Raw genomic sequence first — 23,352 nt, forward strand, 5'->3', positions numbered from 1 at the left:
CACAGCAGGCGTGGCCCGGCAAGCTCCACCCTGCCCCGAGCCGAGCACAGACTCTGGGATGAATGCAGCAGAGCCTCTGTCTCTGGCTGGTCTCTTCTCATCTGTCCTCAGCCGAGACCCAGGTACAAGGTATGAAATACGAAGGCTATGGTACCAGTGGGCTCATGTCCAGGCTGCCTCTCATGTCCGCTGCTACCTGGCTACTCCCCAGATACACACCCCAGACCATTAAGAGTCATCTGCCCCTTCCTGATGACCCGTGGAGACTGTGAGCTCCAGCACCTGCTCCCATTCTTATAAATTCCTCAGGGAAGCATACCAGCCCCCAGTAGCATCTTCCACCACACCCAAGGGGCTGCGTGCCCTCTGCTCTGTCACTCACACTGCTTGGCTCCCGAGGGTGCCCAGGAGGGGCAGGTGGATTGGGTGCCCACATCCCCTCCCCTGCAGAGCCCCCTCTGTCGGTGCTGGAGGGAGGCCGCGCAAGAGCAAACCACGCTCACATTTCTTCGCTGCAGTTGTCCGGCCTCTCCATCCGGTGGCCGGTCTTTAGAAGGTTGAAGAGCCGCTCAGGAGGAATCCCGGGGTAGGGGTTGCCCCCCAGGGTCACGATCTCCCACAGCAGGACACCAAAGGACCACCTGCAGCAAGCAAGCAGATGTGTGAGTGGTCCCACCAGGGCAGAGAGAGGAGGGAGCCCACACACCCAGACCCACAGCCGGCTGCCCCATCAGCTCTGGGTATGGGTCTCAGCCTCCGGTCCTGCCTGCACACACGGCTGCTGGTTGTGGGGTGTGTGTGTGTGTGTGTGTGTGTGTGTGTGTGTGACTGACTGGCCCTCGAAGTCTCTGCCCAAGCTGCTGCCATGGGAACAGCCACACCCACAAGGGGGACTTGTGCCTGGACCTGATGAGGCTAGAACCCAGCTGATGTGCCCTGCATGGGGTGGGGATGGGGGCTGCACCATCCTTTGGCTTCCTCTGTGCACTTAAGACATTCTTGTGGGGCCAGTGCTGTGGTGCGGTAGGTTAATCCTCCACCTGCAGTGCCAGCATCCCATATGGGCACCGGTTCTAGCCCCGGCTGCTCCTCTTCCGATCCAGCTCTCTGCTATGGCCTGGGAAAGCAGTAGAGGATGGCCCAAGTGCTTGGGCCCCTGCACCCATGTGGGAGACCCGGAAGAAGCTCCTGGCTCCTGAGTCCTGGCTTCGTATCAGTGCAGCTCTGGCCACTGCGTTCAGCTGGGGAGTGAACCAACAGAAGGAAGACCTTTCTCTCTGTCTCTTCCTCTCGCTGTCTGTAACTCTACCTCTCAAATAAATAAATAAAATCTTTTTTAAAAAAGACATTCTTGTAAGTCTATAAAAAAAAACCACTTAACTGGGAGAGAAGTGAAGTGGGAACACTCTTATCACAGAACGGCATGGATCGCACAAACCCACTTATGGTCGTAAACCATACATAAATGCACACCACATAAGACCACACAAGACACCTGCAAGGCCAGCACGGGGACAGGGAGTATGACCCAGCACCAGTTTGAGTCCCGGCTGCTCTGCTTCCAATCCAGCTCCCTAATGGCCTGTGAAAGCAGCAGAAGGTGGCCCAAGTACTTGGGTCCCTACCACCCATGTGGGTGACCTGGTGGAGCTTTGGGCTCCTGGCTTCAGCCTGGACAAGCCCCAGCCATTGAGGCCATTTAGGGAGTGAACCAGTGGATGGAAGAGCTCTGTCTCTCTCTGTCTCTCCTTCTCTCTCTCTCTGTTGCTCTGTCTTTCAAAATAAAGAAATCAATCTTTTTAAGGAAGTGCATTTTCCCAGTCTGCCTGTGTTACGTGTGCTTGTCTGGGACCACAGAACACTTTGGAGCGCATGTGTTGTGTCTGTAAAGATGGCCACCAGACCTTGGATTTGACCCGGATGAATACATTCTGGCTCCCCGCTTTGAGGACTGTGGAGCATAAACTCACTCTGCAAACAGAGACTCAGCCACAGGTGCCCTGCCTGAGCCGAGGACCCACAGGAGGGAAACGGGCCAGGCCATCCAGACACATGGGAGGGACGGACTGGGGGATCTGGCCACCCATCTCTTCTCATGCACTGCCCTGTTGGGGCCAGGCCTTGCACCATGGATGAATGGAGGCCCCTCAGCTCGGGGCTCACAGGGATGCTGGCATTGCACAAAGGGGCTCAGGGTGAGCACTTGTACCCTGGCTGAGCTACACAGATGTAGGCCCCCCTCCCCCGGGAACGCAGCGCCCACACTCACACATCACTTTGGGTGGTGTAGATATGATCAAAAAGGGACTCGATTGCCATCCACTTAACTGGAATCCGACCCTGAATGGGGGTTGAAAGAAAGGCATCCGTGTCACTCTGATGTCCTGGGAGCCAGGGTGGAAGCTGAGTTGGGGCCCTAGTGAGCCGGAGACGCTCCTGGGTACAGAACTGACTGCGCACAGCCGCAAAGGGGCCAGAGCTCCAGCCTGAATCTCAGGCCTGGCTGAGGTCCCAGCGGGAGTCACCCAGCTGCTGTGCAACCCGGGGCGACCTGTCATGTACCACACCTCCTGCAAGAAACCCGAGGAAGTGGGTGCTTCCCACCGGTGAGGACCACGATGACCTCAAGCACGCCCTGTCCTGGCGCTCTGAGGGCCGGTGTGTTAGGAAAACCCGCACCCAGAAATCCCACCTTGGAGACTCCTGATGCCAAAGACACTAAATCATGGCTTCGCTGGCTCACGTGGTCTGTGGCTGCTTTCTGTAAGAAGCAGTGTTTTCCGGCCCGCAAATCTTAAAGCGCCCATCAACTTGAAATCACGCACGTCTTGGGCTTTAAGCCAACACTGACTCCTCTCCTTTAAGAGCGTTCCTTAGGATTTTTGCCCTTGGAGTCTGTGACAGTGCCTGCCAGCCTGTGCCCTGGGGCGGGAGGCACAGCGGCCCTGGAGTGCGGGGGCCTGGCACCTGTCCACTGTGCCCACCACCAAGGGCCACTCTGGAGGACCTGGCGTCCCACGTCCCTGCCAGCAGTTCTGAGACTGCCCTCACAGCACAGACTACAGAGCAATCAAAATGTCATCCACACACAGTGGCCGCGGCAGCTCGCTGTCCCTAGGGGGCAAGCTGCATCACTGGAAGCTGCTTTTTCTGCCTTTTTTTTGGGGGGTGGGGGGGCAGGGAGGCAGGGTCTGCTCTGAATGTGCGGCCAGTGGGACCTTTCAGAGGCTGAGGTGGTGACCGAACCGAGTGAGTCAAGGTAGGACAACACTGCGGAAGTCCCCTGTGCCTAGTTTCATGGCCTTGGAGGAGGCTCCCGCGACCCCCAAGCCTCATTCTGGACCTATCTCCAGGGACTCCTGTGCACTGAGGTCTAGGGGTCCCAGTCCTGGCCGGAAACCCCTACTTGCAAAGCAAGTCATTCTTTCCTACAACGAACGTTCATCTAGTCTAGTCCATCTGCCCTCCCCGGAGCAAAGAGCTGTGGGGACCCAGGGCAACAGCGCCCCCTTCCTCACAAGGACGCGAGAGGAACAGCCCCAAGAGCGGGTGTTATTTCTCCAGCGTTTGTTAGGTGGCAACAGCGACAGTGCCAGCACCCCCCCACCAGGGCCCCCAGGACGGCAGGAAGAGTTGCAGAAGGCACCCGAGCGGCCCCCAGGGACGCAGTATTGAGGAAGATGTAGGGCCAAGGGCCAGGGCGAGTTAAAACCCACACTGGGCTTTCTTTTTCCAGATGTTCTATGCACCCCTCCCTCCCCCCCACTGCCCAGCAGGTGCGGGCCGTGCAGCCGGGGACCCGGTACCTTGCTCCTCTTCACGTAGGAATCCTCTTCATAAACATCTCGGGACAGCCCAAAATCCGAGATCTTCATCTTTCGCCCCTCAGCCACCAGGATGTTTCTGGCGGCCAGGTCCCGATGGACCAGCTGCGACGGAGGAGACAGGAGGGATCCTTAGTCCAGGGCCCCAGGCAGGGCGGGGGTGGGGGTGGGGGCAGCCAGCTCCTGCGGCACCCACCTTCATCTCGGCCAGGTACTGCATCCCCCGTGAGATCTGCCAGGCGAAGGAGATGAGGTCGCCCATGGTCAGGGCCCGCTCGTCTGGGTGGTCCAGAGAGCCCGAGTTGCGGCCGCCTCCGCCGCTCACGTAGCCCGGCCCCACCTTGCGGCTGTCCCGCAGGAAGCCACGCAGGGAGCCGTACTTGGCGTACTCCACGATCAGGAGCAGTGGCCCTGGGGGACACAGACAGGGGCTGGCTTTGGGTTTCCGGGGTGTGGGGGCACCGAGAGGGCTGGGTGGGCTTTCCTGCTCCTTCAGCCCCACACAGGTCTAGCCGTTCTGCCTGGACCCTGGCCTGGCTCGGCAGGAACCAAATGCTCAGTATCCATCAGCCCCCCAGGGAGCTTCCTGGGGCTGCAGCCTTGCTCTAGGCCCAGCCCCAAAGCCCTGGTGCTGACCAGGGTGCCTACAGCTGACAGCCCAGGCCTCCAGGAGACGGGAGAACGTGGGAGAGGGCAGGGCATAGGGAGAGGGTGGCGGCAGCTGCCGGGGACCCCGCATCCCACCCCGCCGCGGCTGCTTTACCGTCCTGGCTGCAGGCCCCGTGCAGCTTGATGACATGGGGGTGGTTCACCTGCTTCAGCAGGTTGAACTCGGACAGGAGGTCCCGCAGCTCGCTGGGGGAGGCGTTCTCTGAAACGCAGCACAAACATCGCGTCGCCAAGGGGCCCCGTGGGGAGCTCCTCTCCTGGCCGGAAACACACCCGCCACCCCCTTGATTGATTGTTGCCTGGCTAGCTGAGCACCTGGAGGTCCCCGGCTGCAGTGGGCCCCTGCCTGCCTGTCTGCCCCGGGAACAGGTGTCCATATCACATCCGGGGAGGGGGGGTTGCATCCGGGCATCCTAGACACGCCCCTCCTTCAGCCTTCTAGACAGGTGAGGGGACCACACCCTGCCAATCCTGCATACCCGCCTGGGGGACGAGCCCTGGGGACCAGCTCTGGGAGGGGGCTCCCACTCCTATTCCTAGGGACCGGCAGCTCACCCTTGGCTGCCACGGAACCTGGCTCATGCCCAAGATAAACCATTCTGCTTCAACCCAGACATTGGCTTGGGACTTCAGGAGGAACAAACACCCCCAGTCCTGTGAGAGTCTGAGCGGCCTGTGAAAGGGGCTGTCCAGCACACACGTCCTAGGGCGGCCAGAGCTGTGCCTGGGCTCCCCACCATGTGCCAGCACCCGAAGGTTTTCTGAGAGTCAGAGAATACGGCTGAAAAAAAATCACTCCTGGGTCACTGCCCCACCTGCCGGACATCTGCCTATGCCAGCTGCCGCCTCCCTCCTGCTGGCTTGTCTGGCAGGGAGACGATGGCTGGGAGACAGGGCACTGGGTACTGCCCCAGGGTCTTACTGTGCTCTGTTAGGACCTGGGAAAGCAGCCAGAAGCACCCTGCACTGTGCAGCCCCTACTGGAATGACCAAGTGACCCGTGCTCACTGCCACATTAGAAGTACTGAGCCTGGGGCCGGTGCTGTGGCGTAGCGGGTAAAGCCATGGCCTGCAGTGCCAGCATCCCATATAGACGCCGGTTCCAGACCTGGCTGTGCTCTACTTCCCATCCAGCTCTCTGCTGTGGCCTGGGAAAGCAGTGGAAGATGGCCCAAGTCCTTGGGCTCCTGCACCCACGAGGGAGACCCAGAAGAAGCTCCTGGTTCCTGGCTTCGGATAGGCCCAGTTCCGCCAGTTGCGGCCACTTGGGGAGTGAACCAGCAGACGGAAGACCTCTCTCTCTCTGTCTCTCTTTGCCTCTGCCTATCCTCTTTCTGTGTAACTCCGATTTTCAAATAAATAACACATAAATCTAAAAAAAAAAAATGAATTACTGAGCCTACCAGTGACCCGTGTTCACTGCCACACCGCCTGGCCACCACCAGGCTCTCAGTCCACCCAACTGGCCTGGGCTGTGGCCCGGGATGGCTTGCCTGGTGTAGCCCAGAGACATATGTTCACTGGCAGGCAGGCTGGCACGCCCACCGAGAGCCATGCTCCAGTGTGAACAGCCAGACTCACAGGACGCCTGGGTGCATGTGTGTGTGGGGGGGGCACTCCTTCCAGGGCACCTCTGCCAGGGCACCAGTGGACACTGTCTGGGAACTGGCAGCCCACAGGGGTTTTGAAAAGCACCAATGCCACGCAGCGGCGACACCACCAGTGGAAAGCCACATCTTGCCGTGGCTCAGATCCCTGGCCCGTGCCTAGTACTGGGGACCCGCACTCAGATGCCCAAGAGCAGGGTGGGGGCAGTGCAGGTCCCACGGAGGTAGCTGGAGCTCCCCACCCCAGGCGGCTCCCACAGGTACCTTTCAGCATCTTCACAGCCACCGTGGTGTACCCGGCTCTGCCCTTCAGACGGAAGGCTGTCGCCTTGACCACTTTCCCAAACTCGCCTTCTCCCAGGGTCTTTCCAAGAACCAAGTTCTTCCGCGGGAATTCCCACTTTGGATCCTCCTGCGTCGTGGGGAAAGGCAGACGTGGGGGAAGAAACAACTGAGGGAAGGAGGCCAGACCCATCCACGAGCCCAGGCTGGGCTCAACGTCCTCACTCTCATGGCCACTGCACGTGGCCTGGCCACTCTGGGTCCATGACCCTGTCTCTCAGGTGAGAGTTCAAGGCATCCAAGGGTGTTGGTAAGACTTGCTTGTGCTTTGGGTACCCAGGTCCCAGCAAAGAAAGGGGCCAGCGTGCTCTTTCCAAGCCCCAAGTCCCAGCCCCAGGCATGGATGTGGCTGCTCCTGTCCTGCAGGCCCAGTTTGCCACACCCCTGCCCAGGCTCTGGCTGTCCCTCCCATGGCCACTGCTCATCCTGCAGGCCCAGTTTGCCACACCCCTGCCCAGGCCCTGGCTGTCCCTCCTGTGGCCGCTGCTCATCCTGCAGGTCCAGTTTGCCACACCCCTGCCCAGGCCCTGGCTGTCCCTCCCATGGCCGCTGCTCATCCTGCAGGCCCAGTTTGCCACACCCCTGCCCAGGCCCTGGCTGTCCCTCCTGTGGCTGCTGCTTGTCCTGCCCAGGCCCTGGCTGTCCCTGGTCACCACAGCCCTGCTCCTCTGGCTGCCCTTCCACCCCCGGCCCCAGACCCTCCTGCCAAAGTCCCACCCACACCATCAGGCCCACTCACGGCCTCTCTGTATGCTTTCCCAGACCCCAGCCTGGGCCCTGTGTACTTGAACTCTGACCGGGGCTGCCCAAGGCCAACAGGAGCCCTTCCCTCCTAGATCTGCACGCGAGATCCATCAGCTGGGCAGCCCTGGAACCCCTCATGGACACCACAGGCTGCACTGTGCACGTGTGGGTGGCCCTAGCTCAACCCTCTTAAATCAAGGAAATACTTCCATTTAAGACGGGGTGGAACACGTGAGTCACGTGTCCTAGACCTGGTACACTAGGAAGTGCGGCCCGAGGGTGTCAGGCTGGATCCTACGCAGGGGAGCCTCGGCCAGCCCCGCAACCCTGCTGGGTTTGTGAAGGGTTCGTCCTAGAGACCCTCAGGGAGGCTGAGCTGCGTCGGGGACTGCACCACAGATTCCAAGAGCCCGGGGGACAGACGTGGCAGTGGCCATGTCTTGGGAAGGGCTGCTTGGCCCAGAAGCTGACCACAGGGCTGGGTGGCATCCAAACCAAGCCCCAGCGCTGAGGCCGCCATGCGGGGTGTGGCACCTCCTAGGAATCCCAGCCCTTCCCTGCCAGGCTGAGATGGGAAGCAGGCCTCTGAGCCTCTGTCCTCAGGCCCGCCCCTTGCCTTGTGGTCCTCCCTGGGCACACACACACACACCCTTAGCTCTGTGCACTAGGCTTCCAGCTCCTGGGACAGATGCCCAAGGGGCAGGCACAAAGGACAAGAGAGGGCAGAGGCGTACACGGCAGGCCTAGGGAATGCCTAGCTGACACACGTTGACCTGTGGGCCAAGAACATAGGTGACAGGTGGCCACGGAACTTGACTCTCCCTCCATGCCCTGTGGGACCCCCCACCCCTGACCTGCTGCTGCCGCCCTGGCCAAGCCCCAGCCCTGCCTGTGTGGAGGCAGCAGCTCCCGCTTCCACCCAACCCCCACACGCCCAGAATACACTCTTGAGGGGTCCCCCAAGGATGCGGTCTCCCCAAGCCCTCAGGGCCTCTGCACGCATCCCCCTACCCCTCCCACAGGCAGAGCCTGGGTCTCCCTCCCTCGCTCTGGGCACTCGGGGGTCTTTCTGGCGCCAGGCATGTGGTGGGCTGTTGCAATGCAGTCAAGGTGGCAGGCAGCCCGGGGTGCCCCTCCCCGTAGCCCCCCGGCCCCCCAGAGACCCCTACCGGGATCTTGAAGGCATCCACGGAGACCTGGTTCTCCATGGAGTCGAGCGAGGGCCGGCGGGCCCCGGACGAGGAGTAGCTGACCGGGAAGGCCTGGGCGGGCCTGCAGAAGGTCATCTCGGCCGAGGCGATGGGCGGCTTGTGCGCATGCTTGTGGTAGCGGTGGATGCAGAAGGTGGAGAGCAGGACCGAGACGATGAAGGAGAAGAGCACGGCGGCGGCGATCACCGTGCGGCACAGCTCGTCACACAGCGGGCCTGCGGCGGGGCACGGCGGGGGTGGGGCTCAGCAGTCTGGCATGGGTGCCACTGCCGGGGAGGCCCCCAGCCACCACTGCGCTCCCACACGAAGACGGAGGCCACACGGCACAGGGCCCAGCACCAGCTAACAACTCGGATGCCAGCCAAGTTCCTGGGCCAGGGCAGGGAAGGTTTCCCTAGCGTGGTCCGTGTGGCCCAAAGCACCTGCTGCTGCCCAGGACCTGGGACTGGAGGCTCTGGCTGGGACCCCGGGGCCACTCATCGCTCACCTTCAGGGTGACCAGTGGCTTAAGGAGACACTTTCTCAGGGCCCAGGATAGGAGCTGAGGCTCGGGGCAGGGGCGGGGGTTGAGAGGGGTCTTACGGAGGAGGGGGGCACCCCAGTCCGGCCTGACCCGCTCACCCTGGCTGTCCTCCGGCTCACAGAAACACTTCTTCTCCTCCGGGAAGCAGTTGCAGATTCCGTAGCCAGCTCTGATCCCCCGGCGCTCCCCGGGCTCATGTCCCCCAACGATGCTCCCCCCTGAGGATGCACGCAGCCCCCTCAGCCTCCCGGGGTGGCCTGAGAGAGCCCCCTCCCCACCTGACATCGGCCAGCTCAGGCCCAAGGGAGGGCAGCAGTGACCTCAAAGGCCCGGCTCACTGGGCAGGGGTCCCAGCTGTGACCCCCTCCCCCAGGGGAAGGGCTGGTTCCCTGGCTATGGTGGAGGGAACCCACAGTCGGCCCAGGCCCCCTGCTCAGGTCCCCGGATGTACCATCCACAGGTCCTGTCTCGGCTGCAGGGGAGAGGCAGTGCAGGGGCAGAGGGGAAGAGTGGCTCCGAGTGGGCAAGCCACATGCATGGGGGCTGTGTCCTGGGAGTATTCCCCAGAGAGTGGTGGGGACAGGGTGCCATGCCCTGGTTTTGGGGTGGGGCAAATGCAAACATTAGGAGGCTGGCGACACAGTATCCCTGGCTCAAGCAGGGAGCTAGAGTCCCTGTAGCCGGCAAACAGCCCCGGCCCCCACCACCATGCCCTCACTCCACCCCCAGTCCCTACCCACTGCATGCCACCCCTGCAGGCCACGGCTCAGCTTACGGAGGCAGTCCTGGGGGCAGATGTTCGGGTCTCTGCTCTCCACGGTGTCACAGTGGCCGTCGGGGCAGGTCTTGGTGCTGGGGGAGCAGGTGGAGAAATTCCTGCTGATCCCTGCAATAGGACACACAGCAGCCATCAGCCTGCTTGGAACCCTCCTCCCCCAACACACACACAGCGTGGGGGGGGCACAGCCGCCTTCCCGGCAGGAGCACCCCTCTCCCAGGGGAGTGCAGAGAGCTAGAGGGTCCCAGGTGCCCAGGCAGCCACAGCAGTGTGAGCTGAAGAGCCCACAGGTAAGCGCCAGCCCGGTGGTGGCAGGTGCACGCACGCTGGCTTCTGGCTGAGGCAGACCTCGGGCCCCATCTACAGGAAGACCCACTCCAGCCCCTGCACACTCCAACTTCAGCCCAGGCCTTCCAGAGCCCAGAGCGACTCCAGCCCAGGGAACCTCTGGGTAGAAGGCCCTGTCTCTGGTCTCCCCCCTCCCCCGGCCCCAACATCGTGAGCCACCTCCCGCAGCCCTCACCCTGCACTGGGCCGCCACAGGTTTCCCCCAGCCTCGGCAAAGCCTACCTTTGCCGTCGCCTTGCCGCCATTCGCACCTGCCCGTCGGGGAGCCCAGGCCACCACACTCCTCACACTCGGGCCGCCTCTTGCTGACTGCGCAGGACAGGGGGCAGCCTGCCTCCTCGGCCACGTCTGGGGTGGTACATTAGCAGGGTCACGGGGGGCCAGCCAAGGAGCAAGGCCAGGGGGCTGGGGGTGATCCAGGGCACGGGACAGGGCTCAGGGCAGCTCCTGGGGTGTGTGTGTGTGTGTGAGGGCAGCCAGCCTTGGCACGGGGCACACAGGACACTCAGTTCCAAGACGGGCACCTGTTGCATGCATGGATGCACTGGCTGGTCTCCCCAGATACCCTACCATAGCTGCCTGGGGATGTACTTCTAGGATTCCAGGGTCCGTTATCCAAAATGTGTAGGATTTGCACTTGGAGGACTTCTGCACCTACCCAGTGAGTTCCGCGTATACCTAATGAGCCACCTGGGGGATGGGACCCACGTCGGCAGCTGAGGCCCGCTGGGTGTATGCCCAGTCTGAAGGTGACTCGTACATGTCGCCTGGCCAGGTGTGGAATTCTGCACTCAGGGGCTCGGGCCAGTGCTCAGAAAGTCTGCAATTTTTGAGCATTCTGGATTTTTGCAGTTTTGGATGAGGGAGGGGCCGGACCTCTCATGAGCCAATAAATGGCTTGTTCTTTAGCTGAAACTCAAACTTATCCAGGGCCCTCTATTTGAACCTGCACTGGCTCTAAACCAAGCACGCGCACAGGACGCGTGGATAGCGGTGACAAGGAGTGCTGGCCTTTAGCGGGCACTGCTTCTCTCTTACAGGGAAGGAGCCCTGGGGGCAGGACCGTCCCCCGCCCTGTCTCTCCAGGGAGCCCGGCACTCACACATCCCCTCCACGGTGACGAGCAGCGGGGCCTGCGCCTGCCTGCGCGTCTGCCGGTCGGTGGCCACCACGGTGTACTGGAGCTCGGCGCACTCCGGCCGCCGCAGGGGCTCCGAGGCGTTCACAAACACGGTGCCGGAGGTGTCCTCGGCCGAGGTGACCACGCCCAGGGCGCTGCAGTTGGCACCGGAGGGCTGCAGCTTGTACTGGACGTGGATCCCGCTGAACTCATGGCAGTGCTCCACGCACACCTTGCCAATCTAGGCGGGGGCACAGGGAACGGCTCAGCCGGGGAGCTGGACAGGTGTCCCGGGCTCCCCGGGAGGGCCGGTGTCCCCCAGTGGGGGCCCCAGCTCGGCCCAGGAAGGGCAGCTCCCTGCAGAACCTGAAGACCTCTCACCTGGCCCGTCCAGCCCCTCAGGCCTCCCTGCTGCTCCTGGGAGTCCCAGGTGAACGCACCACCCCCTACACTGCAGCCCAGCCACAGGGCTCAAGTGGCACGGCCACCGGCCCATGTGGCACCCTGGGGGCCTCCCTGCAGCTTTGGCTGGAAGCCCTGGGAGCAAGAGGACCCTTCAGAGCCAAGCTTCAAACCAGGAGCACACCAAGTGGGCACCGCTGGGGGCCCTGCCCACAGGCCACACAGCCAGCCCTAGCTCAGCCCCCGCAGGGCCAGGGCAGAGTCAGATGCCTCCGAGCGCACACTTGATGCTAAAATGCGGGCCTCCTCACGTTCCTCTGTAAGGGGTGCTTTCCTCTTTCTCGTGTGATCCTCAAAATCAGACAAGGGTGGGGCTATTTGGCACAGCAGTGAAGACACCACTCTCCATATGGGCGGTGCCCGGGTTCCAGTCCTGCTAATGTACATCCTGGGAGACAGCAGGCGATGGTTCGAGCACTTGGGTCCCTGCCACCCACAGGAGGACACCTGGACTTAAGTTTCTGGCTCCTGGCTTCAGCCTGGCCCGGCCCCAGCTGCCGCAGGCCTTTGGGGAGTGACCCAGCGGATGGGAGATCTCCATCTGTTTCTCTCCATCTTTCAAATAAATTAAGAAAACAAAACCGTCCAAGGTTCCAGTCCTTACTTCCCAACTTAGAAGACCACGGCAAGTCTAGGACCTGCCCTCTCCCGAGTCTGACACCACAGGGGCCCACCCCCAGTGACACCTGCCCCTGTCCAGCCCAACTTCGAGAGCGTTCCAGACCCTTCTGCCACGTCACCCTCTATCCCTGACCCCTCCATGTAAATGCCAGGGATGGGCGGCAGAATTCCAAGGGTTCCTTGAGGGATGGGTGCTTGGTACAAAAATTAGCATGCCCGCATCTCATACTGGAGAGCCTGGGTTCAAATCTCGAGTCTGCTTCTGATTCCAGCTGCCCACTAATGAGCACCCGGAGAGCCTGGATGGAGTTCTGGGCCCCGGCTTCCGACTGGCCCAGCCCTGGTTGTGAGCGTTTGGTGAATGAACCAGTGGATGCAAGATCTCTCTCTTTCTCTCTCCACCTAGCAAATAAACTGAAAGCAGATAAATACAAATATTTCCATGTTTGTGGAAAGTGGAATTAAAAGGTGAGCTTATTTTGGTGAAAGAAATTTTGAAACGCAGGCATTACTTCTTTTGGGCTATGTGTTTCCATGCCCCCATTCCCAGACCCTACTTCTAAACACTCTATGAGCTCTCTAGCCAATGCACCTGCAGAAAGCAAACAGTGGAAGTGCCCCGTGCCTCTCCCAGGGCACCGCGGCTAACCGCTGCCAGTTCCCATCAGCGGAGATGCGCTTTGCACAAATGCAGTCATGTGAGACTCAACATTTGGAACATCTCGTTCCAGTCAGGACACACAGATTTATCATGTACAGTGCAAAAAGTGTTTCTAAAGACACCAGGAAGAGGGAGGGCCAGTGCCCAGAGCTCCACCTGGGCTATTCAAAACTGCGGCATCATGGGAAAATGTCACCCACTCCCAGCCTTATGTGTCACCTGCTGACTGTCCCACCTGGGTGGCCTTCTCCAACCCCCTCCACCCTTCTCCAAGCCAGCAGCGGGCCACAGGCTCACCTGGGCATAGCGGCGGGCCCTTCTGCTCACAGAGAAGGCATAGGCTTCAGGCAGGTGCAGACTGACGGGCAGCACGGACACATTGAAATGCAGGAGGAGCACCCCTGTCCCGGGACCCTGGAAGTCCGAGTCGTTGACGAGCACGGCCAGCTGCAGGGCGCGGCTCTCTGAGATGGGGATGCTCCGGTTGAGAACCAGCCCTGGGGTGGGAGGGGGCGGTGAGCACCCAGCCACGGGGGCTGGCAACCTCCTCCAAGATGCATAGGCTGGCAGGGTATGTGAGTGCGATGTGTGTATCTGTGGGGTATTTGTGCAAAGGCTGGGCATGTGGGATGTGTGTCTATGGGGTGTTTGTAGGCAGGCTATGTGTGTCTATGGGTGTTTGTGGGCAGGCTGTGTGTGTCTATGGGGTGTTTGTGGGCAGGGTGTGTGTGTCTATGGAGTGTTTATGGACAGGCTGTGTGTATCTACGGGGTGTTTGTGGGCAGGCTGTATCTATGGGTGTTTGTGGACAGGCTGTGTGTATCTATGGGTGTTTGTGGACAGGCTGTGTGTATATATGGGTGTTTGTGGACAAGCTATGTGTGTCTATGGGGTGTTTGTGGGCAGGGTGTGTGTGTCTATGGAGTGTTTGTGGACAGGCTGTGTGTGTCTATGGGGTGTTTGTGGAAAGGCTGTGTGTGTCTATGGGGTGTTTGTGGACAGGCTGTGTGTGTGGGATGTGGGCACAGGGCAGCAAAAGCTTTGTCACCACTGAGGCCCTGGGAGGAACCGGCCAGAGCCCTCCCCACAGTCGCACAGAGAACAGCAGCTCCAGTGGACCCCAGGGTCCCGTGCATTCTGTGCACCTGCTGTGAGCCACAGCTGTGGGTAGAGTTTAGCAGACACAGGACAATGGGGAGCGAGCTGTGCTCATCAAGGGGTCATCTCCCTTGGGACGGGTGGGGGCCTTGGAAGGCTCAGTGGGCTGGGGGGGCCAAGGAGCACATGGCAGGAGGCCAGGCAGTAAGGTGCGACGGTGCCCCTCATCCAGCACCCCCAACACATGAAGCCCAAGTACAGGTGACTATTTGGAAATGGTCCCAGGACTCAGGGCAGGAATGGAGGGTGGGAGGCAGGAACACAAGGTAGCTAATGGGATGTCTCACTGAGCCTGCATAAGCACCCTTGCACAGGGTGCCCAGCAGAACACCTGTCTCAGAACCCCCTAGACTTTGAGTTTGGGGCTGCCGTGGTACAGAGCTTCTGGGGGCAGGACAACAGTCCACAGGCACCACAGCAGGAGCCAGGGGCTCAACGAAGGCCTCAGAGCCATGGGGTCATGAGCCCGGCCGGTGAGCATGGGAGGCATGCGGAGGCCCTGCCAGGGTCTGCTGGGGGCTGTTCAGGAAGAGATCAGGCTGCAAAAACCTCCCCAAGATGGCCAAAGGCAAGGCCGGGGCGCAGGGAGACTTGGGTGGTCGTGGGGGGGGGCCCGGCTGCAGAGAGGCATGCCAGCAGGCATGGGAGGGGTGCTGCCCCACCAGCCCCACTTACTGTAGTCATGCACCGTCGCTCGCACGAAGGTGTCGTTGGCCAGAGCCAAGGTCTCGTTGGGGGCGTGCTCCACGCGGAAGGTCTGCTGGGCCCAGGGGTCCCCGGGGAGCAGGGTGCTCGTGTACCGCCTCACCAGCTCTCCCGACGCTGGCACCACGTCCGCATCAAAGACACGCAGCGTGGCCACCACGGTGCCCTGGGTGATGCACATGGCCACAGTCAAGACTGCTGAGTGGGACCTTCCAGTGCCCCAAAGACAGTGCCCGTGGGAGGGGGCCCAGCCCCCAGACAGCCACACCAGAGCGCTCGGTCAGAGCTGGCTCTGGACACAGACTGACCTGGGCTCTGGTCCCCATGGGGCCACTTGTCAGCGCGGTCCAGTTCCTCACCTGTGCAACAGGTGTGACACGCACCTACAGACTTCCCCGCCAGGAGCAATCAGAGCAGACAGGGTTCATCCAGGTCCCCACAGTGGAGACGGGCACCTCCACTCTCCCCAAGGGAGTTGGGCCTCACAGGGTGAAGGGCAGTTCAAGGTCACAAGCAATGGCAGAGCCAGGTCCAAGCCCAGGTGTGGAGCAGAGCGCTCCCCTCCAAGTGTCATTGGCAGAGCAGGCTGGTGGGGGAGCTGTCTCCATTCACCATGTCCTCTGCTGTCCCCCCACCCCCCATGGGCTCCCACGGCCTTTTTTGCTGCAGGATGGCCGGAGAGCCAGCAGGTGGCGGTAGCGCTCCACCTGCGCGGCCCAGAGACCGGAGGGGCTGGATGATTGGAGCAGAGCAGCAGGCCCTGTGAGATGCCCCTTCCTTCCGCTCTGCCGTCCCAGGGTTCAGTGCTTCCCCCCACCCCCCACCCCGCTACGGCACTGGCTGGTGGTGGAACAGAATGAGCGTCCCACACGGTGTGCTGCAGATGCTTGCCCTTGAGCCCCGTGTGTCTGCTTAGACTCAGGCTAGGCACCCAGGGCTCCTGGCCTCTCCAACTAGAGCTAGCAGAACTCCTCCTGGAGTGCCCGGGCAGACAGACAGAGGGGTGAACGAACGGGACGAACAGACCAAGGAATCAGCCACAGACTGAGGCAAACAGACAGCGGGAAGCAGTTTCCCACACTGGGGACAATCACCTCCTTGCGCTTGAACTCCACCACGGCGTCGGCGGTGTCCACGCCCCCCGGGAAGGTGGGCGGCGAGTCGTCCTCATCGTAGACGGTCACGGGGAAGGGCACCATCACGGCCTCCTCGCGCGCGCCCACGCGCACCGTGCACTTGGCCACCAGCTCGTACTTCTCCCGTTGCTCGCGGTCCAGGGCCCAGAGCGTGCTCACCTCTAGGCTGTCCGGGGCACAGCGGAAGGGCCCGTCCTTACCTGTACAGTAAGCAGACAGGGGCTGGGGGACGAGGGAGGCGGGAAGGGGGCGCAGGCGCGTGCTGGCCTCCTCCCCTAGAGAAGCCCGGGGCTCCCAGGGTTTTCGGTTTTGTGTGGGCGGGGACCAAGAGGCCAGTGGAGGGGGTCCTCCGTCTGGAGTGGGCATGTGTGGGGTCAGGTGGCTTTGCTTCAGCTACAGCCCCCGCCCCCGGGGGGGGGACTAGCTCTGCACACTGGCAAGGTTTTAAAAATGAGGAACTTAAAAAAAAAATCTAGAGGTAACGTGCTCATTTTAGGGAAGGCAAGAAACAAACCCACAACACAGGGGAACACGTGGGACTGTGGGGGCAGCTTCTGTGTCCTCCTCAGCTGACCTGCAGAGCTCCTGGCTCAGCTGCCCACTCTGCAGCCACTCACAGACCCCAGCCAGCAGAGGGAGACCCCCGTGAACCACAATGCACCCTCCAGCAATGACTCAGGAAGACAGGAGGCTGGCTGGGTGAGGATGATGCCCCAGACACCCCCCAGCCGGCTGGCCGCAGGGGAATGAGGAAGGCCACACATCCAGGCACCAGCCGGGAGATGCTCCCCCTGCCATCTCTCCCTCTACCCCCTTCAATGGCCAAAACCTCGCTAAACGAAACCTGCATACCATTTAGCACAAAAAAAAGCACCTGTTTTGCCAAGCACTGGGGTCAAGGACACACACCCCAGGGAAAATAAAAGCAGGCTGAGGAGTGGGAGGGGTGGGTAATCCACCCAGAGTTCAGACTGGGACATTAAAACAGCCCAGTGCGTGCTTCAGACCTGCTGGGCTGCCCTAAACCTCCCCACCCCAAACCACACCGAAGCCAGTGGTCTGATGATCCTTTCAAAGGTAAGTCAGGCTCAGTGGGTTAAGCTGCTCCTGCATCCCATATCACAGCGCCAGGCCAAGTCCCGGCTGCTCCGCTTCTGATCCAGCTCCCTGCCAATGCACCTGGGGATGCAGCGCAAGATGAGTCAGTGCTTGGACTGCTGCCACCCATGCGGAGACCTGGATGGCGTTCCAGGCTCCTGGCTTCAGCCTGGCCCAACCGCAGCCGCTGCGGTCATTTGAGGAGTGAACCAGCCGATAGATTTCTTTGTCTCTCTCCTTCTCTCTGTCATTCTGCCTTTCAAATAAATAAATCTTGAACAGATGCTAAAAAATCAGGACCTGAAACAGCCTCCCCCTACAGCCTTCCATGGCTCCCCATGTCCCGAAGGGCTCTTCTCCCATCACCCTCTGCTCTCTCCAGTAGCTAAAAACTGTCCTCCAGCCATAGGGGGCCACGTTGGCAACCTTCAGGGGCCACAGCTGCACATCTGGTGCCCATTCACCTTTGCTCTGTACCTCTGCTCTTACCACCCAACTCAAGACATACTCTCCACCACGGCGTGGCCTCCCGAAGCCACTGTGTCTCCATGGCCCCAGTATGGGCTCCATCCCTGGGGGGATTGAGAGCCCCAGGCAGGCAGGACGCTGCCCTCCTGGCTTCTAGAGCAGCACCTGGCTCAGATCCTCCTGCACGGTAGCACTCACCTTCCAGGAGCCCGTAGGTCACGCTGATGTTGGGGCACAGGAACTGCACGGGCAGCAGCCGGAACTGGTGGAAGGTGCCGGGCGGCTTGTTCTCCCGGATGCGGAAGGAGAGGTCGGTCTCCGGGAAGCAGAGCTCGCGGGGCGAGAGCGAGCTGCAGGCGGGGAAGGAGGAGTTGATGCAGGAGAAGTAGACGCGTGCACAGCCGGGCCACTGGCACTCGGCCTCGCGCAGGGACACGGGGGACAGGAAGACCTGGAGGAAGATGGTGAGCAGGGGGAAGCCGCCATCTGCAGGGAGAGAGGAGGAGTCAGTTGCCGGGGAGGCGCATGGAGGGGGTGGAGAGGGGCAGGAGCTGCAGGGTTCACGGTGGGGTGGGTCCCAGGGCTCTGTGGGCTCTCTGGCCCTGGCGGCCACCTCCCTTCCATGCCTCAGGGCCCCACATGTCCGCCTCCCCTGGCACTCAGGTCTTAGCTCAGATGCCCCCTCAAGGAAGTGCCCTGGGCACTGGGTCCAGCGTGCCTCACCTGCTGCATGGCCGACTGCCCAGTAGGTGGCAATCAGTAGCAGCCCCCACCCCTGCCACAGCCTCCCTGAGGGAGTCTTGGCATGGCCACACCTGGCACCTTGGGGGTGTGTGTCGTGTGTGAAGGTGTGTGTGATGTGCATATGTGTGTGCATATGGTGCTGGGTGTGTGTGTCGTATGTGCATGTGTGTTTGTGTGGTGTGGGAATGTGTGTGAGTGTGTATATGTGGTGCTGGGTAGGTGTATGTGTGCATGTGTGTGGTACATGGTGTGTGTTGTGTGTATGTGTGTGCATGTGTCTGGTGCGTGGTATGTGTGCATGTGTGCGGTGCATGGTGTGACTGTGTGTGTATGTATGTGATTTATGTGTCTGGTGCATCATATGTGGTATGTATGTGTGTGGTGTGTGCATGTGTGATGTATGGTGTGTGCACATGTGTGATGTGTATGTATGTGTGGTATGTATGTGTGTGCACATGTGTGGTGCATAGTGTGGTGTGTACTTGTGTGTATGTGTGGTGTGTGATTTGAGTGTGCATGTGTGTGGTGTATGTGCATGTGTGTGTATGTGTGTGGTGCATGGTGTGGTGTGTACGTATGTGTGTGGGGTGTGTGTGCATGTGTGTGTTCATGTATATGGTGCTTGGTGTGTATGTGTGCACTGTGTGGTGTATGTATGTGTGTGGTGCATGGTGCGTGGTGTGTGGTGTGGTGTGTGTGTGTGTGAGTCTCTGTGTGCTGCTCCTTACTGCGCAGGCTGAGCTTCTTCCAGGTGTGTGTGTGGTGCGTGGTGTGTGATGTGTGTGTGTGCGTGTGTGTGGTGTATGTATGTGTGTGTGTGCGTGTGTGAGTCTGTGTGCTGCTCCTTACTGCGCAGGCTGAGCTTCTCCCAGGTGTGTGCGTGGTGTGTGATGTGTGTGTGTGTGCATGTGTGTGGTGTGTGATGTGTGTGTGTGTGTGGTGTGGTGTATGTATGAATGTGTGTGTGTGTGTGTGTGAGTCTCTGTGTGCTGCTCCTTACTGCGCAGGTTGAGCTTCTCCCAGGTGCTCTGGTCCAGGCTGCGGTTGAGGTACAGAAGGCCGGTGTCCTCGTGAATGCGGATCCACTCGTTTTCGTGCAGCCGGGTGCGGTAGGCTCCGTAGAGGTGCTGGCCCAGGCGGAAGCTGGCCACCTCCCCTGGGGCGTCCCGCAGCGCGTGCACGTACAGCAGGGGCGTGCCGGCCGGCTGGTCCACGTACAGCTTCTCCCAGTAGGCATCCCGTGAGAAGTAGAGGCCCAGGGGGGCTGCAGAAACAGGGATCGATGCTGAGGCAGCGCGGGGATGGCGGCTGCTTCCCAGGCAAACAGGCAACACCATCAGTGGACGCTTCTGCCCTTAGGAGGACTCCCACCTCCAGCCCTGAGAACGCAGCTGACCACTGGCTGCCCACGCACCTGCTCCAAGGCAGAAAAAGAACAAGAGAAGGGAGAGGCGGCATGGACAGGTGCCTGACGAGGATCGCCAGACAGGGGCACGTGACCTTGCCAGACAAGCCACCATCACCGACAGCCGAGAAGCCACGTTCCGAGAATGCCAGCGTCTGTCTGTGTGTGAGCACGCCCCATACAACCCGGCAACCCCACTCTGCCCATCCCAGCCGGCTGAAACCGCACGGCCACTGGGTGAGTTTCTAAATAAGAGTGCAGGGTGAGAGCTGGAAGACCCCCAATGCCCTTCATGGCAGGACGGATGGGCACACTTGGTGGAGGGGCATCTGTCCTTGGGACCCTACACAGCCATCAACAGGGAGAGGCTGTGGACATCCCCCGCCTACAGGGGCCTCGGAGACACACGCCAAGGGCGGGAAAACGCACAGGCCCCACATCCTGATGGATCAGACAGGGTTGGCGCATTCAGGGGAGGAGGAGCGGCTCCCGGGACACATCTGCTTGTCAGCAGGGGCCCGCTGAGATGCCCGCATTGTAACCCTGGCAAGCTTGATGCAGGGTAATGAAACACTGTTCCCCAAGATGGCTATGGGCAGAGGCGTAGCTAAGTACGGTGAAGAAGGCAGGACGCCAGCCTCCGCTATGGCTGGATCTGGCAGACCCATGTATGTCCCACACTGTTTTTATAATAAAAAGTGTTTTCAATAGCTGGAATTGTTTTGGTGCCTATGTGCTCCGTGGATGGGAGTGTAGAATGGCACAGCTGGGGTGGAAGACAGTACTGTGTTTCCTCAAAAGTTAAAAAACAAAATTACCCCGTGAGCCCATAATCCCAGGGCTGGTCTATACTGGCAAGAGACCTATGTATGCCTGTGTTCACAGAGGATCCGTTATACACACAACAGCCACTAGGGGGCAGAAGGTGGTTACACATACAATATAATAGCAAACCAAGGAATTGTTGACAGGCTACAACCCATGGACCTTGAGAAGGTTATGCTTGGGAGAGTGAGATCAGACACACACGGAGCCACTGCATTGACGGGAGCGTCCCAGAGACAGGAGGACACTGGCCGCCAGGGGCAGACTGACGGAATGCATGGTTTCATTTTGGGGATGGTGGTGATGGCAGTACAGGGCTGCGGGTGAATTTAAAGCCCCTGAACTGTACACCTAAGCAGTGAAGGTGATCAATTTTATACCAAGTGACTTTTCCTTTATGAAAGATAGCTACGAATTTTAAGAGAGATGGATAAACAGGTTAAGAGTGCTTAACACCTAGTAAAACCTGCAACTAAATCCTAGCACGCACACAAACAGCACACGTGAGAAACGCGGGCATAGCAGGCAGCAGTTCTCACCCTCTTGCGGGGGGGGGGGGGACACACCATAGCCCTGGGCTTCCCAATAAGCAGCAGCTGTCCCGGGGGTGGGGCTGGGGGGGCCTTGTGCAAAGGCTTTTGGGGAAGCTGGGGGTTTGCAGGAGAGAGGTTGTGTGCAGGCTCGGGGAGGTGCCGTGCGCAGCCCAGCCACACCTTGCAGCCGCCTCCTCTGGGGGCAGCCCAAGCTGCGCTCCCCCCTCCCCTCCTGAAAGACCACATGCGCCGCAGAGAACGGCTCTGTCCATGCTCTCCTCGAAGAGCTGGGTCCTGGAGGACCGTGTGGGGCCCCTCACTGCTGCCAAAAGGGATTTGTGTGTCGGGTGATGATCGGGAACAGGAACAGATGTAAATGCACTCAAAATGCCTCCTAGGTGGTCCCTCCGGCCACAGGCACTTCCCGATGGCAGAACACACGGTTCGAGGGGGCACCCAGGAGGCGGGTGCAGGGCCAGCCCCGGGGGAGCACACAGAGGGATCTCCTGCGTTTCACTTCTGTCACCACCGTCCTCTTGAGGCACACCCAATTCCAGACCAAGGAACAGCAGAGGCGGAGAAAAGCCAACAGGGAGGCAGGCTCTGCAGAGACCTCGCCCTCTCTGCGTCTGTTTCCACCACCATGAGCCACAGGAGGACCTGCCGAGGTGAGGAGGAACCACCAGGGCAGGTGTGGACAAGCCGACGCCTCTCTACAGGTGTGTGTTGTTACAAATTTCACTATGGGCTCACGCCTCTGGCCACAGGTCCCTTCATGGGCCCATTTCACAGACAAGAACACTAAGGCTGAGAGTTGGAAGACTGATCCAAGCCAGAGAGCTGAGCACATCCTGGGATGGCAGCAAAGTGACGGTGGGGGTGAGGCACAGGGCGGGCGCTGAGCCCATGGGGGTGACTGCCCCTCGCAGAGCCTACCTGAGGGCAGAGATCTGTCTCTGGCCAGCGGCAGAAACCTCAATCGCCTCCCAAATGCCACATGACGACAACACCACACTGTCCTCCACAGGTCCCGTCAGGGCTGAGCCCGCCCTGCAGCACCCCGTGGCCAGGCTGGCCCGCTCTGCTCACAGCACACCTGTGGGAGACCCCCGCTGCCACCGCTCATTCTGGGAGGGGCTGTGTATGTCATGCATGCGTGCCTGTGTGTTCATGAGCAAGTACACATGTGTGCATGCAGGGGACAGACACGGAGCTGCCTGCCTGTCCCACCTACCCGACCTGGCTCCGCCTGTTCCCACACAACCCGACCCCGGCCACGCAGACTTAGCCCTGGCTCCTCCTTGGGGTAGGGCTTCCTCTGTAAACCCCGCACGGCCCTGGCCACTCAGATCTCGGGGTCTCATCTGGTGCACGGGGCTGGGGGTTTACTTCTTTTTTTTTTTTAATTTATTTTTTTTAACAGGCAGAGTGGACAGTGAGAGAGAGAGACAGAGAGAAAGGTCTTCCTTTGCCGTTGGTTCACCCTCCAATGGCCGCCGCGGCCGGTGCGCTGCGGCCCGCGCTGATCCGATGGCAGGAGCCAGGAGCCAGGTGCTTTTCCTGGTCTCCCATGGGGTGCAGGGCCCAAGCACCTGGGCCATCCTCCACTGCACTCCCTGGCCACAGCAGAGAGCTGGCCTGGAAGAGGGGCAACCGGGACAGAATCCGGCGCCCCAACCGGGAACCCTGTGTGCCGGCGCCGCAAGGCGGAGGATTAGCCTAGTGAGCCGCGGCGCTGGCCCTACTTCTAACTTCTGTGTTTTCAGCCAGGAAACACCTTTTGCAATTTGGCCGGGACGTGGCATGTGTTCCTATTTGGCTGCAGACGGGAAGCAGCCGTGAGCCCTCCTCCCACACGTAGACATGCCTCGTCACGCACACTGTCCACATGTGCACATTCCCAAGGCTGTTGCTGGGCTCCGGGTGGGTGCCGCTGTGTGCAAGCAGCATGATGCTGAGCTCCGTGGGTGTAGGACGCTGGCGGGGGGGGGGGAGGGGAGGTGAGACTGGACACGGGCTTGCTTGTGCTTCCGGGGCAGCCTGCGGGCCCAGGGCATGGGGAGACGCAGCAAACTCTGCCCCTGGTGTGCGCCCCAAGCACACAGTTTTTTGGCCCCTGCACGGCCCATATCCAAGTTCAGAGATGCATTCCCGCAGCCCACAGGAGCCAAGCGCAAGCACGCACACATCTGCTCTCACACAGTGCAGTCCCAGTCTTGCTCCAGCAAGCACGTTCAAGTACAGGCAGCCCCCGATGCCCCAGGTTCCACAGCCTTGGATTCAACCAGCCACGGATAGAAAAGACTCAGGGGAAGCAACGCGGATGTCCTGAAGGCATGCCGACTTTGACCTTGTCGGCATCCACTCAAT

The 23,352-nt window shown here is 60.6% G+C and overlaps 1 protein-coding gene across 1 annotated transcript in view; it reads right to left on the minus strand.

The window, feature by feature from the left end:
- The window catches only part of RET (ret proto-oncogene), a 48,708-nt gene that overhangs the window by 4,686 nt on the left and 20,670 nt on the right, over positions 1-23,352 (minus strand). The window contains exons 2-17 of the mRNA XM_051836896.3: positions 19,220-19,483; positions 17,674-17,961; positions 15,868-16,109; positions 14,744-14,939; positions 13,208-13,407; positions 11,149-11,407; positions 10,269-10,394; positions 9,696-9,806; positions 9,019-9,138; positions 8,356-8,612; positions 6,365-6,512; positions 4,588-4,695; positions 4,021-4,235; positions 3,807-3,929; positions 2,270-2,340; positions 504-641 (exon numbers count right to left, since the gene is read on the minus strand). Coding sequence (XP_051692856.3) covers positions 504-641; positions 2,270-2,340; positions 3,807-3,929; positions 4,021-4,235; positions 4,588-4,695; positions 6,365-6,512; positions 8,356-8,612; positions 9,019-9,138; positions 9,696-9,806; positions 10,269-10,394; positions 11,149-11,407; positions 13,208-13,407; positions 14,744-14,939; positions 15,868-16,109; positions 17,674-17,961; positions 19,220-19,483 — 2,866 coding nt within the window. The remainder of the gene's footprint in view (positions 1-503; positions 642-2,269; positions 2,341-3,806; positions 3,930-4,020; positions 4,236-4,587; positions 4,696-6,364; positions 6,513-8,355; positions 8,613-9,018; positions 9,139-9,695; positions 9,807-10,268; positions 10,395-11,148; positions 11,408-13,207; positions 13,408-14,743; positions 14,940-15,867; positions 16,110-17,673; positions 17,962-19,219; positions 19,484-23,352) is intronic.

The sequence above is a fragment of the Oryctolagus cuniculus genome, chromosome 15 (genome assembly GCF_051225735.1).
Source record: "Oryctolagus cuniculus isolate XC-2025 breed Fujian yellow rabbit chromosome 15, ASM5122573v1, whole genome shotgun sequence".
In the NCBI taxonomy this organism is placed as follows: Eukaryota; Metazoa; Chordata; class Mammalia; order Lagomorpha; family Leporidae; genus Oryctolagus; species Oryctolagus cuniculus.